The 17908-nt window shown below is 38.0% G+C and overlaps 1 protein-coding gene across 1 annotated transcript in view; it reads right to left on the bottom strand.

Moving 5' to 3' along the window:
- Nucleotides 1–17908, bottom strand: part of SLC6A14 (solute carrier family 6 member 14) — a 357534-nt gene that overhangs the window by 61362 nt on the left and 278264 nt on the right. Inside the window, exon 13 of the mRNA XM_044057456.1 lies at nt 1–74. This exon is cut by the window's left edge and continues 94 nt beyond it. Within this exon, the coding sequence (XP_043913391.1) occupies nt 1–74 (74 nt within the window). The remainder of the gene's footprint in view (nt 75–17908) is intronic.

The following is a 17908-nucleotide window of genomic DNA, read 5'->3' as shown; positions in this document are numbered from 1 at the left end:
ATTCCCCAGGCAGGATATTTAGTGCTTCCATAGGAAGGTGGACTGAAAGTTACCAGTGACCATAGCAATATAATCTGTTGTAAGGCAAACAATAACATCAACAGGTGAGCAATTTAGCAGATGTATGTATTGCTTGTATAGTTAACAATCATTACTGTGATAAAAAAAGATGCCTTTGAAATTAATATTGACTGTACAGAAAAAGTAATAGTTATTAGGAAATTAAAAAAGGAATACCAGCAACGTCCGCTTGTGAACTCAAAAACTTTTAATTATAGTAAAATCATAAAAATAGACTAAGTGCTTTCATCTACTATATAACTAGATATCATCAGAACCAACCTATACAAATTTTAAAATCAAATAAGATTCACATGATGGACACAACTCCAAGCATTAATCATTCACAAAGTAGTTAATCAGAAATACAGCGGATGGCTTAAACAGCCATTGATGATTTTCCAACAAATAAAGCCTAAGGGATATAAAAGATTGTATAAACATAAAAAATATACTAACTATGTAAATAACATCTACAATTTTTTAACTCTTCTTTTCAATTCACTTAATATAGATATATTGTCATTGATCCCTGGTGCCATAGTGGCATCTAGCCTCAACTGCCGAAGGATCTCCCGATTGTAGCAAAGTATTCTTTCAATCACCAGAGTAAACATCAGCTGTAACTTGCTCTAGGACCAAAGACACAAACTTATCAAAGCCTAGCAAGAGCACTCTTGTTTATCAGAGTGTTGTTGGCTATATAAATCTTGGTAAATCCTCTGGTTTAAGGCATTGATAATTTTGCCTATATAGAAATCATGACACTGGGTGCTTTAGTGAAAAAAACTTCCTTCTACAGTAGGAAAATGAACCCAGGCTTGATTATTACAAGGAGTCCAGTTATGATGATTTTAGTATCTTTCTGCAGTCTAAGATCGTTTAGTCAGCGGTACTAAAACACATTTGAAAAAAGCACAAAGAAAACGTGTTTAATTCTTTAAGCTGAAGCATATTCATGTCCTTAAATTGGGATGAGCACTTTTACTTTCCAAAAAGATTTCATAATATCTACATTTAGCCATTATTACTCAATATTTATATCAGGAGTAATAAAAGAAAACCAGTGACATTTTGCTTTTTGGCCATACTTAGATGCTGGAGAACGCGGACTGGGAGATGGCAGTGAAAAATGAGTGGAGAGTGTGGAATGAAAGTAGACAAATCAGGAGGGAGTCCAAGTTTATAAAGTTGATTAGCTGTTCTGAAAAGGGACCCTACAATATGTGAAAGGATAAGTCAGTGGGAAGAGACATGAGGAATGGTCCACCTGATGGCACTTGCATTATGCATATTGATAGAGTGAGGGAAGTTCATATGTGGAAAGGGACATTGAATGCATGTGTGTGGGTGTTTGAAAAACATGCGAACTAAGTTCACCAGTTTCTTACATATATTGTGGGGTTGTTCACTTTTATGGAATAAAGCTTCACTAATCTAAGCTACCAAATTATAAATGTAATAGCTATGATACATAGAAGTGAAGTGTAAACCCATGAATGACTGCATAATATCAACTGTACTTGTAAAGCTTTGAATCTACAACCTACCTAATTCTCTGTGCATGTTCCATGTGAAGACCCTTTTGTGGAAATCATATGTAATCAAATAGTGTGGATAGTGATCTGCCACAGTGTCAGGAATTTGGAGAAAAGTGCAGTTAGAGGTATCTACACTTTGGAATATGTGATAGTGCCAGTGGGTGCATGTATGAAAAGAGGGGAGGGGAAGGTTTACACTGGGCAAGGCAAGGATAGTTTGAGGAAATCATGGTGAGGACAGTGCAGAACTGTTTTGGTCATAACAGGATCAGGTTATAACCATACCTGTCAGCTAGAGTATGTCCAATGGTAATGTAAGGCAGTTAAGGAGAGTACTGAAAAAACTTGCTTCAGAATATCCAACAAGGGCATGTTAAGGGGAAGAGGAGAGAAGGTTAAGACTTTGTAAAATGCTGCTCATGGATGGTAGACTAGCATTGGCATAGCGTATTGCCATAGGAGAAGTATGCTGCAAACTTAAAATGTAGGGAAAGTCGTCAATTTTTACCCTGAGTGAGAGAGACTTTCCTATAACAACATGTGGTTAAATGAATAAAGACAGCCAATTTGAATTAAAAGGTAAACCAATGTGTGCTTTTCAAAAACTGTTCACGTTCTTTTTTATGTATTCCTTTCACCAATTGTTATATCTACCCCCAAGATCAATAACATTTTGTAGAAATATAGAATATATTTGAAGTTAAGAAGTTTCAGTGAAGTACATTCAGTCAGTCGATTTTGTCTAAACAATCTAACACTCATTTAGTTCCTTTAGCATAAATGTATAAAGCCCTGACTATGAACCAGGTGACCATAGTTTAACAGCTCAAGCACCTGTTGGAGTGACAGAAGGGAGGAAAGGAATGATGAGGTGTAACCTGCTGACTTCTTTTTTGGGGTTCCGGGAAATATGTGCTTGAGGAACACTCTCCATGGTAGAATCTATAGTGGAGACCAGGGATCTCATAGAATTACTTGTCCTAAAGTGGGCGGGGGATTATATTACATGTGGAGGTGTAAACATGCATCATGAATTGATATTGCATGCTGAACTCTTGGATGCTAATGAGAAGTTTGACTAAAACTAGTAGATGATGGCCCCACTTCTGGTATACTCGCCCATCATCCACAGGGAATGAATGACTTGTAGGGCTCTCACCCAGAGGAATAAACAGGTCAACTATCTGGCCAGGAGGGGTATGTCTCAATGGCCAGAGGAGGACTGCATAAGCTGAAGTCATTGTAAAGAACAGCAACTACAGAGCTACCACTATGTAATTATGCTGTTTTTAAAATGAGATAAATTCCTAAAGAAATATACACTTTCTAACTTCCAGTGAAGATTAGCAAATGTATTTTACAGAGCAGAGATGAGAGCTACAAAGACATCTGTTTTGAGAAGATTTCCTAATAAAAGTTCAGTATAACAAACATCCATATCTTATTCATCAATATTTAAGTTCTGAAAACACATTTGCTTTGTTGTGCAGAGGAACAAAGCCATGAATCATGACCCTAGCTAAAGTATATTCAGTTAGCTGCCCAAGAGCCTCCTGGGGGTGGAGAGGCTGGGTGATAGTAAGTAGCTAACAGCAGCATACTCTTCCTGAGGGAAGGGAGTTGGTCTGATCCTACTACTGGAGCTGGCAGTCTTAGATATGCTTATGCAAGAAGAGAGTATCACAGGTTTGAGAAAGTGCAGCTACACTGAGGATCACAACAGAAGTCATTGTTTTGCATATGTCAGCCAAAAGAGGGAAGGTTATCTGAGCAAAACAAAAAATGATCCCTTACAGAGTGACAGGTTATGGCCCTCTGGCTCTTGTCTTTGTCATTGGGAATCTTCTGATGATTGGATAGAAGGATGAATAAATGGACCAATCAATGGAAAGGGGCTTGATAGTCATGTGGGACAGGGAAGCCAAACATAGGATAAAGCTACTTAAGCTTTGGGATACTTCAAATCTATATAATTATTTAATAAATTGGTACACTAATAAACTAAAAAAAAAAATCATTGTGAGTTTGAGTCCTGCACCAAGCAAAGGTCCAAATGTTTAAGCTCTACTTATTAAACAACCTGGCAGGAGACTGTCACTGTAGCCCACTCTGTGTTGGGAGAAGATGGAAAGTTAACTGCTGTATCAGCCATGTATGTTATAACAATCAGGGGTCTTTTTGTTAGAACTCATTCTGGAAAATAATGTTTTCACCTTTAATGGCAACTATTATTTACAAATGACTGGAGTTGCGATGGGCACAGCCTTTGTGAACTCTTATGCTAATATAGTTTTAGCCCAATGGGAGCTTGAGAAGTTGTTTGTGACTGACACCTTTAATACACATGTTAGTTATTATAAAAGTTATGTTGATGATGTATTTCTTATTTGGGAAGGGACGCATCAACAGTTAATGGAGTTTGTTACTTTTCTTCATGATTCACCAACCTTTCTTAGATTCAGTTTACAATTCTTATGATAGCATCAATTTTCTTTATCTTACTGTACATAAAGGCATGTTAGGATGATTACATATTAGTATTTATAGGAAGCCATGCAAGAAGAATAATCTGCTGCACAAGACCAGTATGCATCCCTGACATGTGCCCAGGAATGTACTGAAGGGTCAAGTCATAGTGAAGAGATGTTAGTAAAAGCACTAGGTTCACTTAGGTGACTTTATTGCTAGGGGTTATTCTCTATCTGAAATTAATGCTACCATCGAAGCTGTGAGCCGCACTAGGCAATCTGCAGCGAAGCCCTACTTTTGAGATATGAGTAATGTAGTTCAGCGAACTGATACTACTCATCACAACACTGTACCTAGGATTTCTTTAATGTATTCGAGTGACACAAATTTAGATTGTGATGTTATAAGAAGGAACTGGCCCATTATTATGACCAACCATGAACTTAGGGACACACTAAGTTCATTGCCCAAATTTGTTTTTAAAAATAATAGGACTTTGAAACAACATGTTTGCTATAAACAACTGGTTAGTGAGGACAGTCCTAGATCAGAATGATTAGGTACCTTCCCTTGCTGTACCTGTAAGGCTTGTAACTGTATTTGGAGTACATTGTTTATTGTACATCCCAGGTCAGGGAAGCCTATTTATTTTAACCTTTATGCAGACTGTAAATCTAGTAATTTAGTTTATTTAGCACAGTGTAGGGAATGCGCAGGCTTCTATATAGGAAAAACCAATCGCACACTTAGTCAGGATCTTAGAACATTGTAATAACATCATGAACCAAAAGCCTACTAGTGCATTAGTTAAGCACATCTTAGATAAAGGGGTTGAACATACTTTTAAATTCCTGGTTCTAGGTCTTTCCAAGATTGATATTAGGGAGTGTGACATAAGTAACAGGACTGAATGTACTGAGTTACAATGGATTATTGACTTTAAGGCTAACTCTGCCCCTGGCCTTAATGATCATGTTTCCTTAAAGCCAGTTCTCAGGAGCAGACCCTTGTTTCATTAGCTTTTTATTAGTTCTTTTTTGATTTGTGTAGTTTGGATTTTGTTCATTTAAATATAGTTGATTTTATGTGTTGGTTGTTTATGGACTGAAGAAGCGGGTTAACCGTGAAAACGCTTACCAGTTTTATTAAATTGTTTTTATACTTTTTACAGTTGCCTCAGCCTACTTTTGGATATTGTTTTTGCTTCATTTGCTATAAAAATAAGTAAGAAAGATGCAGTTATGGACAGGAAAGATGATGATTTGCAAAAAAAAAAAAAAATCAAAGCATTAAAACATACTGTAGACAAAGTGGTTGCATTTGTACAGAATATGTCAGAATGCCCCATAGCCTGGAAAATAAAATCCCAAACCATGTACAATAGCTGTGAGATGTACCTTCCCCTATTTTAATCTTTCACATATGTGCAAAGGAAGCATATAATGAAATAAAATGTTGTACTAGGACCATTACTGCTTAAGAAAATAAAAAAAGAAAGTTAATGTTAAAACAGTGAAGCTCACATCACAAGTAAAATTAGTTAAAATGAGTAGAATAAAAAACTTAAACTAGAATGATTACACAGAATTCCAGAAGACCTAAATGGTTTACTGTGACACACACACACACACACACACTGTTCTTGAACTGGATAGTTGAGAAATAAAGCATGCATATACATAACTGTGGGCTAATTATTCCTTTTCGGTGTGTAAGAGATTGCAAATTGCTTCATTTTTCACTCACCAAGACTTATTATTATATCTTATTGCATAAAACGTGATAAATATAGCCATCAGCCAAAGCTATTCACATTGTATTAGAATTTGATACAGTGCATTACCTGAACATTTTGGGCTTTTGCAATGTGCCATAGTGAGTCCAGGCATGTTTCAGATGTGAAACGCTGAACTCCAGGAAGGAAGTGTAGATGAGACTCTTATAGTCTAATGAATACTCTTAAGTAGTGATGAGACAAGTTTTGCTCTTCCTTCTTATCAGCCATTGTCCAGACATTGTCATTGTATCAGTTGTAAAAGTAGTATTTTCTTCAAGTGTAATGCATGCTTCACAATCTCTTATTACAAGAAATCTGGACAAGCTTAAAATAATGGGGACGGGGGGCAGATGTCCAAAAAGAGGTATGGATTTTGAATATTGCTCTTATAAACTTAAAAAGTTGCTAAAATAACAGGTTTTATGTTAGCATGCATTTTGTTTTGAGGATATAAAATCTAAAACTCAAGTGCATGTGATTATTTATTGATTTCAGTCCTCAATGATCTTCCAGAAAATCACAGATTTTATGAAAAGCAGACCAAAAATATGAGGTGCAATTCTGGACAGTTGAGAGGTATGGTGTAATGATGTGAACCAAGAAGGCAGAGACTTGTTATATGGCCTGCCAATTACGTTTGGCACAACTGTCATCATCAGTGCTGACACTGTCTTTGTAAAATGTTTATAATAAGTGTGATCACAGATGTAAATCAAATCAGGGCTGGCCTTACCAGTTACAGGACCAATCTGGACCATTGTGGTGGGGGCCTCTCAGCTGTTGCCTCCATCTACCACTCCAACCCACCCCCCACTTGCTGGCTTCCAGAACTTAAGAATAGTTCTGATCAAGTAGCAGGAATATGTGTTGTAGTGAATTAAAATGAAACATTTGGTTGTTTACTTCTGTTTTAACATGTCCTATGACAAAATATGTCTGAACTGCTGAATTACTCCCAGATTTAGCATCTCCTGAAGTTTCTCTCTCTGGATATGCTTAGCCAGCTCAGGGACAGTATACGGGGCCATTTTGATTGGCCACTGTGGTTTTGTGTCTACACGTTGCTTCATCAAGTAGGTGCACACTGGCTTACCAGTAAACGTATTCTCAAACTCCTGTAGTACTACTCAGATCTCCTATACCTGGATGGAAGACAGCTGCACACTTTCCCCCTGGTTTCTTCCCATTTTCTTTTTTCTGCCTCCCTTTTACTTTCCTTATTTGACTCATTTCTTACTCTCCTTCGCAAACCCTTGCCCAGCAATTGTACATACTATAATACGTTACTCTTGGTATGTTGTCTTCCCTGTAGAAACATTATATGATATGATGTTAGTCAGTCTGCAGATGCTCTTCTTATTTTTCAGAGTGAATTCTTTATCACTACTTACACGTATTTATGGTATACATTATCCTGATATACCTCTCAGCAGGCTCGGTCTTACTACTGTTGCAATGATTTGATTAAAATTTGCTTCTTTGGTTTTATTCTGGCTTATTGAATCTGCAAATATGCAAATAGTTTACAGGGATCAGTGCTCTCTCTAGCTTGGTTAAAAAACAAACAAATAAATAAATAGAAATAACATCTAAGTAGATTCCAGCATTTTAAGGAGGTGCTGCAGAAAATATCATTCTGACCATGCTACTACGAGGTGTGCTCATTTTGAAGCTTGAAATCTGATAAAAGTTTTTGGCTTATCAGTCAGTGGGTCTTAAGCCTATGCAAAATATCCTTTGATACCTCAAAGGACTTGACAACTGAGTCCGTGGTACTGCGCTTATTGATTTGTAGGCAGTCGTACCTTGTAACAGTCGGTGTTTCCACATAGCACCGTAAACTGTTCAACCTCCTCAGAATGCACAGCAATAACAGTGATAATCCCAGACATCTCCTTAAAATGGCATTAGTCACATATCACCCCAAATGTAGCTATTTATGAAAGCTTGTTTTTTTATTTATTTAGTTATTTTTTAAATTTGATGAGTGGACTGATACTGTACATGCAGACCTTTTTCAGACGTATCCCAGATCACAAGGACAAACAGTAAAGACTACATGTGGGGACAATTTAGAATAGTGACCAAGCATCATGCTTTGACAGGTGGGACAAAGTCAGAATGCGTTACAAATCCTATATTGATGTAGGGAGAACATGCAAAATTGGTTAGCTTGTTCAGCTTTCTATAATACACTTCCCTTTAAAACACCTTCCCAGTCCAGTCCAATTATTTTCTAAATTTAAGTTTCTGTTTACCCTCCTACTTTGTAAGTAACTGATACTGTCATAATCCTGTAGTACATATATGAGTCAGACTGTTGGTGTTAGTTTTTTTCTGTTTTCAACCACTGAATCATTTTATTTTCTGTCCATCTCTGCCCACACACACTTCCTGTTTTACTCCTCTTGTACTGTTTTTCTTCTATATATGCATGCCACGAGCATTCTTCTGCCTTACTGTTGAATTGGTAACATCCTGTCATGTGTCTTAGTGATCAAAAGTTACCTCACATCACACTTATCTATCTATCTTTTAAGCTTAAACTGATTGTTTTCAGGCAGTCTGAGTGACTATTCCACAGTTATTTCTTGTAACTGCATTTGTTAACAACCAGTCAAACCCCCATGTCAGTAAGTGAAACAAAATAAAAATTTCACTTCTCTATCAGTTTTCAAGTTAAGCCTGGTCTTATCTTCTGAGATGGTAAATGAGGTGAGTCACAGTTTGGGGTTGAAAACTCTTGTTGAGCACTCAGAACAGCAACTGATTTCTATGGGAATGTGAGCAGCTGACACTGAACCAAACAAGGGGCATGAGCCTGTAGTTACCAATACAGGACTAGATACTATTGTAATGCATAATAAGAAGTTTTGCTTGTTCCACTAACGAGGCTTGTAACTACAATAAGAGAAACACTAACAGTAGGTCTGTACTTTGTTCTTGTGTCTCTAAGGCTGGTGTCTGGACAACATGAGGTATAATGGCTTGTCATACATAACCTAGTGGAGGAACCCCTGAAGGGCTGGGGCCCTGCTGGGCCAAATAGATTCAACTGGCCTAAGACCAGTCCTGAATCAGATATCTAAAATTTGAATGCAAAACACAATAAATATACATTATCAATTTCAATGGCTCGGCAGGTAGCACATGCTCCTTAGATGCTGAAAAGAGCAGAAAGTTGGGATTTCTATCTCTACACCAGGTGCTTAGATTAATTTTTCATTACTGACAGTATAATGCAACATAGAGGAGCTGGGGTTGGCTCACAGCACTCCTGAGGTGCCATATTTTAGAAGAGATGTTAAGCCAAGGTGCCATCGGCCTCAGGTAATGGCCGCTCACATTTGTAGAAAAGACTCCATGGGACTTACCCTAAATATGTGTGGGAATTTTCTTGGTCTCCTCTCCACATTTCACCTCGTCAGTATGAGTAGTACCTCTGTTCTCATCTGAAAATAGGCCTTGCCTAGTAGTACTGACTTATTTAAGTTACTAAACAATAGCGCAGCAAGTCGTTTAACAAAAGCTTCATTTAAGCCACATGGCTCAGGAAAGAATGGAACGTTTGCCATCTATTCTGTATTTACAGTAAGAGTTGATAAAAAGAGAAAGAAGTTTAAAAGAGTGAGGGATATAACTTGGCTTTAGATATGGTGGAAAGGAAGCTTGCTTTCATTGTGCTATTGCCAGTAGCTTGTAATACTTTTACAGCATTAACGGTCATTTATAAGGTATGAGAAAGTTACTGGGAAATTTGAAGTACTCTTTTATGGAGTAATGGTAGACCAGCTCAGGGTCAGTGTAATGAGGATGTTTTTCACAGTTAATGTAAGCCACATTCTAGTGATGTGACTGAACTATTTCATAAGATCCAGGTTGGAGAGTTCCATGGAATTAAGTTATTGGGATAAACATTGATGTAATTTTAGAGGGATTCTACTTTTTTCCAAGTAAAGATGGAATCATCTATAGCAGCAGGAACTCCAATGCGATTGCTTGAGCAAACCTCTTAATCATATACAATATTGTCCAATTGCAGATCAACAAAGGTTATAACGCTGGCATGTGCTGTGAAGGATGGTGTCCACTTGTCTTTAGATAATGGGTCAAGGGTCCATCAATACTCCATTGCAGCATAAATATTCCCCAACAGGGTGTTAACATATTATCACCCAGTATTAAGTCCAATGCTTCATAGCAGCATATTAAGCTGCACTGCAGCAGGGAGAGGGTGTGTTTGTGTGTGTGTTGAGAGAGAAAGACGTACAGAGAGAGGTTTGGCTAGGGAGCATACCTCACACCTTCTTTACTCAAGAACTCTGTCAGGAACATTTTTTAAAAATAATTTGTAGATAAGATCCTTCTTCTTCTTTTGGCTTTTTCCCGGTTAGGGGTCACCACAGCAGATCACCTGTCCGCTCATAATTGGCAGTGGAGTTTTACAGTGTTGAGTTGCTGGCCCGGCACCCAACCTTCCACAGAAGGCACACACATGCACACACTCACACCTAGGGCCAACTTAGAGTGTCCAATCCACCTACTGCATGTCTTTGGGATGTGGGAGGAAACCAGAGCACACTGAGGAAACCCACATGACCACAGGGAAGACATGCAGACTCCGCACAGAAGGCACCCCAGCCGAGAATCGAACCGGAGAACCTCTTGCTGTGAGGCAAATTTGTAGATAAGATCTTCATATAATGCATGTTGATGAAAAGCCTCTCCCCATGTTTCCTTTTTATGTGATATGGATCTTATCTAATTTGTAGATAAGATCCATATCACGTAAAAAGGAAACATGGGGAGAGGCTTTTCAACAACATGCATTATATGAACAATAGGAAATATGGAACCATAATGTCTGGCTTTATTGAATCACAGTAAACCTCAGTGACTTACCAGAAAATCAAACATTTTTTAGGGACAGACCAAAAATATTAGGCAAAAACAGGGACATTTGAGAGACATGGGGGTTTGCAGTGCCTTGCAGTGTATTTATTTACTTTTTTTCATTAATTTGAGTACAATGAGGCATTTGAGGTATGTTTTAATCAAGAAAGTATCTGTAATTGTTGGGCACATTTGTGTGTGCTTGCATGCACATGGAGACCTGCATGTGTTTGTGTATATCTGTGTTAGTCTGTCAGTGCCTCTGCGTATGTGTGTGTGCACACATCTGGATATTAAATATATATCTTATATTTTGAATGTACAATACTTCTTGTAACATATGCTGCTGCAAATTTGAAACATTAGGGGAAGAAAGTAGTTTACATGAAAAATATAAAACATATATAAATGAGAAACATAAAACTGTGAAACAATTTAACAGATAGCCTTGTTACATAAGTGGAATAATGCCCTCCAGTGAAGGCATTATAGGGAGAAATAATCAACATTTCTGGGGTGGAAAGGCCCTGTGTGTATGTTGTCAGGCTTTACAAGAGCTCTGTATAGTCTATTATTTCTCTGGAATGCCCACTATGTCTGGCACTGTAGCTTGCTTTAAGTTGGCCTAATGGCTAAGATATTTTCCTTACAGACACAAGGTGGAGGGTTTGATCCCCACATGGTGCAATTGACTAGGCTTAAAATGGCCCACAAAGGCAGTTTACCTAGTATTTATCTATGAACCTACGAAGTAAATGATATCTAATCTACTTATCTGCGAGGATACATATTTACTGTACACTGGCATTGTTCTCACTAACAAGGACATTCCTGGCTTTTTACAGGAAATCTGTACAAAACACTGGAGTAGAGCATGCCCTGGGTACTCTGTTAAAGTTTGTGGCCACAGACCTCTCATACAGCAAGCAGTCAGCCATAATGCACACTACTACCATAACTCCAACTGTTAGTGATAGCTCAGGAGCTCTGATCATGAAAATAGGACATAAACACCATTTTCTGACCCCCTTTGGGCAATTAAGGATATAGCTAGCAGTACAAATAGCTCTAGTCTATTTGTGATCACTCAAGATACAGCAATGAACTTGAAAGTAAATATCCATGCTCAGGTTTCATTTTGTCGCTCAGTTTTGTAGTGCACTTGGATTATTTGTAAGAGTATCTACTTCTGTGACAGTTATCTAAGTAAAGCAGGATGACAAACACTGAATGCAGGCATACTTCTTCTCCCTGTAGGCTAGTCTAGCTGCAGCTGTGACACTATCTATCAAAGTTAAAGGTTCTGTGCCCACCACAGCAGAGAAACAAAAATGTTTGTCTTTGATTGTTCAGTTTCATGGTAAGAGGTAGAAAGCAGGAAACGCAAAATGATAGATCTTAAGGGGATGGAACTTGAAAAGAACTAATAAGAATGAACATTTATCACTGGAGAAGATGGTGCAACTTGTTATTAGAACTGTTGTTCTAGTTTAATAACTAAATACCTCAGAAAATGAAAAATGACTAATTCTTTTACAAAGCCATGTAGTCTGCTAGGTATATGGATTTTTTATATAAAATTGATTTCACTGGAGAACTATATTTGCTACATGGAATTTCCAATCGGGTATAACAGAGCTATTCAATAACTTAACTACTCAGTTGCTATTTCTTTCCCAAACAATTTCTTTATTATGACATCTGATGACTCATGAGACACTCCCTTGAGTTGCACTTCTGCTTGCAGGAAAACATAAATGTGGTTTTTGTAAGCTCTGTTTAATTCCTGACTCTGGCAGTGTACAGTTTCTGTTGAATATAACAATGCCATGTTACAGAACCTCTGCATGGGTAAACAGTATCTGTGGGTACCTGTTTGCATTTTTGTATACTGTTAACAGAGGTTTATTGCTAAATGAAGGGCAATTAGTATTCCAATACGTTTCCTAACTCCAGAACGTCATTGAGAAACTGTCTGTATTATGCTAATCTTATTACAGTATCTGTATAACAAAAGCAGGTTCACTTCAAATAGCTTATGCTTCTCTTTAGCTAATATTGCAGAAATCTTTCAGAACCCGACACCTACAATGAGTAATATCAACATTTTTTTATTTAATTCATTTCTATGAATATAAAATGACTGTAGCTTTTCTCATCCATGTTTGCAGTGTTAAAATACTTTCACAATTAACTACTGTAGAACCTGTTCCCTCTTGTATAAAAGCTCTTAAAATGTAATCTGACAATAGCTACTATTAATAAAATAACTAAACATTTACTTCTTTGACACTCTTACCAAGTTCATATATACATTTATGTATCGGAGCAGTCCTGAATGTCTTATGGATATTGTACCCTAAGCAGCTCTATCCCTTGTACTAAGTGCATGCAAAGGGAAAGCGTATTCACTTAGTGCTGCCACCAGTTTAGAAGCAGCACGCACTGAATGCGTTAAAATTGCTGCTACAGGGAACTATTGTCTGTCTCTAAACACAAGTGCATACTTTGTTCGATATTCATTTGATCAAACTTAATGCATATGATGGGCTATTTTCATGGAACTTGTCCTCAAGTCTCTTACAGCAAGATCTTTCCACTTATGGTTGCAATAGTCACCTGAGATAAAATCTGTTTTTAGATAAAGCATGGGTTAAGTAATATCTAGCTTACTATATGCTGTTTGTATGCATCTTGACACATTAGCTGATTTTTAGACTAGTGGGAATAACCGATACCTCCAACCTACTTTGACCAAGGTTGAAGCTCCATTTTTCATTTTCTGTGCAGTTTCATTCCCTCACCAAATTGGACTTCTTTATAGTGACAGTAAGAGAGTAGCCATCGATGTAATAGCAGGTGTGCAATCTACTAATAACACCCACTCCCCCAAAAATAAAAACTTAGAAAAAAAGAACTTTGTTATCCTCAAACTACAAATGTGGCTTTAGCTAGATTTATTCATTTACCTTTTTATATCCAACATTTATTGATTCTGAGTGGCACAGAAATATCTCTGCCTCGCAGCATTTGGTTTGTCAGTTCAGCAGTTGGCTGGCATGACATGTGTGTGCAGTCTACATGTCCTCTTTGTGTTCAAGTGGGATTTCACTGGGGGTGCAACTTACTTGCAGTACTACCTGCAAACCCCAGCCAAATACCCTCACATCACTGAAATGGCAGACTTTGTGTCAGCAATTCTGAAGGATTATCTTATAAATGTGAAATAAGTGCACACAAAACTCTCCACACTTTTTAAAATAGTAATACTATTAAGTTGAAAAGTTGGGTGACACAGACATACTGTCAGCATTTCATCCAAGAAGTTGACAGAATAAGAATTAGCATTCATTACTCAGTAGTAACATGTATCACCCCCCCCCCCAAATAATTAAAATAAAACTTGGCAGGGAAAAATGTTGGCACTATGAACTTGGGTGTATTTAATTTATACAAGTTGATGCATGTACTGTTCTTTTAGCTCGCAGATATGCACCTATTTTCTGTTTATTAGCTACATTATTTATCAGTCATTTCTGATGACTGTGCTATGGAAAACCAGATGTAAATGTGAAAGTTTTTTGCAAGAATGTATTATTTTCATGTGAAGTGTGCTGGTGATAAAATTGTTAAGTAGAAATATTTGTATTCTTTCTGCAAGAATGTACTCTTACTGAGTTTCGTGGTGTAATTTACTTATCAGTTAAGTGGGACCTGCTCACACATGCACAACCCCTCCCAGTAGAGTACTACATGTATGTTAATACCATTACTGGTTGCTTTAGTTTCTTACCACCTCCTAAAGACATACCATAGGTGAAGTAGGTGTCCTCCAAACTAACCATAGCTGTGCACATAGGCTTTTCAAAATGAATAAATAGCTGAGAATAAAACAGCCTGTCACTTCCGCTCACTAAATATTCAATAAATTAATTTATATAAGCTTTAAAAATCCTCCCTGTCCACCAGCTGGCACTTTCTTACTTTGTGCAATCTGGTCGTCATCATAATGACACTGTGGGACACAAGAATCCCCCATTCACAGTGAAACACAGAATGACACTGCTGTACCAGATCCAGGCTATTTGCAACCCTAGTAGGTGTGCAGACTAGCTGTTTCAGTGAGGTTGCATTGACAAAATCCAGGAATCTTTAAGCCTGCAGGTTTAGTGATTGTGTATGTATCCCAGTTTGTGGTGGGATAGTTGAAATCACCCATAAATATGGTGTTGGGCTGGATTGTGAGTGATTCCAGTACATTCATGTACATGATATGGTTATCCTGGGTCATAGACAGGGACCTATAGCTAACAAGGATGTGGTATTGGACTTTACCTAAGATTAGTTGGACATGGAGTAGCTCAAGCATTTCATATTGTTTGACCAGTCTTGAGGTGTGCTTACTTTTAAGTAGACTGATACACCACCACCTCTTGTCCCTTCTTTTGTGGTAGTTGGTGTAAATGTTTGGAAGACATTACAGCATTGTACTGCTGCGGTGGCTTCTGAGGCTTTAAACCATGTCTTAGTAACTGCACAGATATCAACACTCTCTAGGGGAAGGAGTAATTCCAGGTAATGGAAGTTCTTGAGACATCTAGCAGTAGCACCTGTAATTTATTATGTGTAAAATGTATTATGTTGGTAAGTTTGTCAGATTGGCATTGTGAAAAAAATGCACTGTAGAGGTGGATAATGTTTAGGCCAATATCTGAAAGCCTAGTGGGGACAGGTGCAGCGTGGTCTGCAGCTCATGTCCTCCCAAGCTGACAAATGTTGACCCCTTTAGAATGACACCAATAACTAAGCCAATTATTAAAGTCAATTATTTTCTGTTTATGTTGTGGTATCATCCTTAGAGGAGGCAGAATACTGCTTCAGTGCTAGGCTCATACCTGGCTGGGACACGTGAAAGTTCAACCATGTTTCTCTTCATATAGTCCAGGGAGGTATGTCTCAGGTCATTAACACCCACTTGGACTATAATAGTCATACTGGTACTTGTGGTTCAATGTCCTGACTGCATGTCTGATCTGAAGGATCCTTGCTCCTGATAGGTGACTATGAGTTTCTCCTTGCTCAGCCTGGTGAGGGGGACAACAATGTGTCTCACAATAGAGTCTACAATGACCAATATATATTGGGTTGTGTGGCAGCTTACCTTAAGGGCTTGGAGGCTGAGACATTGTGAGATGTGGTTGTATGTGTCCTGTGGAGTGTTGTCTTTGTAGAGTATTTGGGAGGTTGGGGAGGGTAGTGTAAGGGGGGCCTTTAAGGTTTGGTTAGATTACATTTAAGAGGCTCTGCATATATGTGTTTGTCTAATCCACAGTATGTGTAGTGTGTGTGTGTTACTGGCAACCTGTTTGGACATAAGTGACTGTATGTGAGAGCTTTTCCTTTAAAGACATAGTGTGATTACATCTCTCACATACTATATCAGTCTGCTTAAGAATAAGGTTGTTGTCAGTAAACATGAGACAATTGCTGCATTGTGTCAAGATGCCCATTTCCACCAGGCTGGCTACAGACACAGTAGGAAAGTTAACAGCCATGGCTGGGGATCCTCTTTTTTTGTAATCTATGAGGGTGGTGCAATTGGGGTTTAAAGTTGTTGGACTGGGAAGAGAGGTCTGGGATTTATCTAAAACACCCTTTGGGTAATGCTTCTCAGAGGGCAAACTAGTTGCTCTGCACTTAGGTAGAAACTTAAAAAATAGCAGATGAAGGTTTATATGGAAAAGTACAACTGTAGGTGCCTACTTCTATACAGGACATTGTAAACCACTGCTGCACAGCTCAGCACTTTTTATAGGAGATGCGTTAGAGACGAATCTAATGAGTAAACAGAAAAATGCAATATAAGTGTATATATAAGGCTTAGATCTTGCAGCAATTCACAATTCTGTCACTATTGTAAATAATACTGCTAGACTAAGATTCCCAGACTAAAATGTAGCAGAAAAAAAGGCAGTAGAAATGTAATTGGGCTCAGATCCTGCAGGAATTCACAGTTCTCACTATTGTGACTGATACTACAACACTAAGGTTCTAAGACCAAGTAAAATGCAAGTAGAAATGTAATAAACGGGGCTCAGATCCTGCAGGAATTCACAATTCTCACTATTATGAGTTATACTACAACACTAAGTGAAATGCAAGTAGAAATGTAATAAATGAGGCTCAGATCCTGCAAGAATTCACAATTTCCTCACTATTATGAGTTATACTACAAGGCTAAGGCCTCCAGACCAAGTAAAATGCAAACAGTAAAAAGCAGAAGAAATTAAATGAGCTTCAGATCCTGCAGCAACTCACAGTTCTCCCAATACTGTGAGGGGTACTATAATACTAAGGTTCCAGACCAAGTTAAAAAAATGTAAACAGTTGACTTTTGGTTAAAAAAGAAAAATGCAGAAAAGAATAATACATAATTCAGATTAAAACTCTGAAAATTGCAGTGTGCACTAGCTGAAATTGGATTATATGAAACAGAGGCTTACTTGAGTTTTAAGAGTCTAATAAGAGTGCCTTATCAGTTTGAGCTATTGGTGTCCAGTAGAAATAGCACTGGGAGGGGCTCGCAAACTCCAATTTGCAGTACAGGTGGGCAGCTAAAATGGCACAAAGTTTAAAAGCACAACAAGAGTTTGACTGAGTTTTAAAAAAATCCAAAATTCAATGCTGTCAGATAGCAGTTTTAAATTCAGAACTCTTGTAGCCGTAGAGAAATGTACATGACTACCTCAAATAAGAAAACTGTTTCTCAGCTCACCCCACTAATTAGATAGATCAGCTTAACTCTTAATAGTTCCAGTATATGTAGGTTTAATGTTGCCAGCCAGACTTGAGTGTTATTTGACATCTAGTACATCTTCTGTACCCTTTTTCTTCTGCTTTTAAATTTATATGTGCAACATTTCCATCTCTGGCATGCTCTCTTTTTACCTCTTCAGCTCTGATTTTCACAATTGCGTCCTTTCTGATTGTTATTTTCAGTGCTGTTTCACACTGTTGACCTGAACCTGTCAGTACTGGTTCCAACCAGCTAGGCCACAGTGATATCCATCTCCACACTCTCTCCAACCACTCCCCCAGTTTCTTTCACTTTCTTTTCTTTCCAACCCCTCCCCCAGACTCTCTAACTTTGCCTTCCTTCCTGTGGCGC

The sequence above is a fragment of the Protopterus annectens genome, chromosome 15.part0 (assembly GCF_019279795.1).
Source record: "Protopterus annectens isolate FY-2018-M chromosome 15.part0, PAN1.0, whole genome shotgun sequence".
In the NCBI taxonomy this organism is placed as follows: domain Eukaryota; kingdom Metazoa; phylum Chordata; order Ceratodontiformes; family Protopteridae; genus Protopterus; species Protopterus annectens.
Note: the sequence above shows the minus strand (reverse complement) of the source record. Positions and strands in the feature narration are given on the sequence as shown.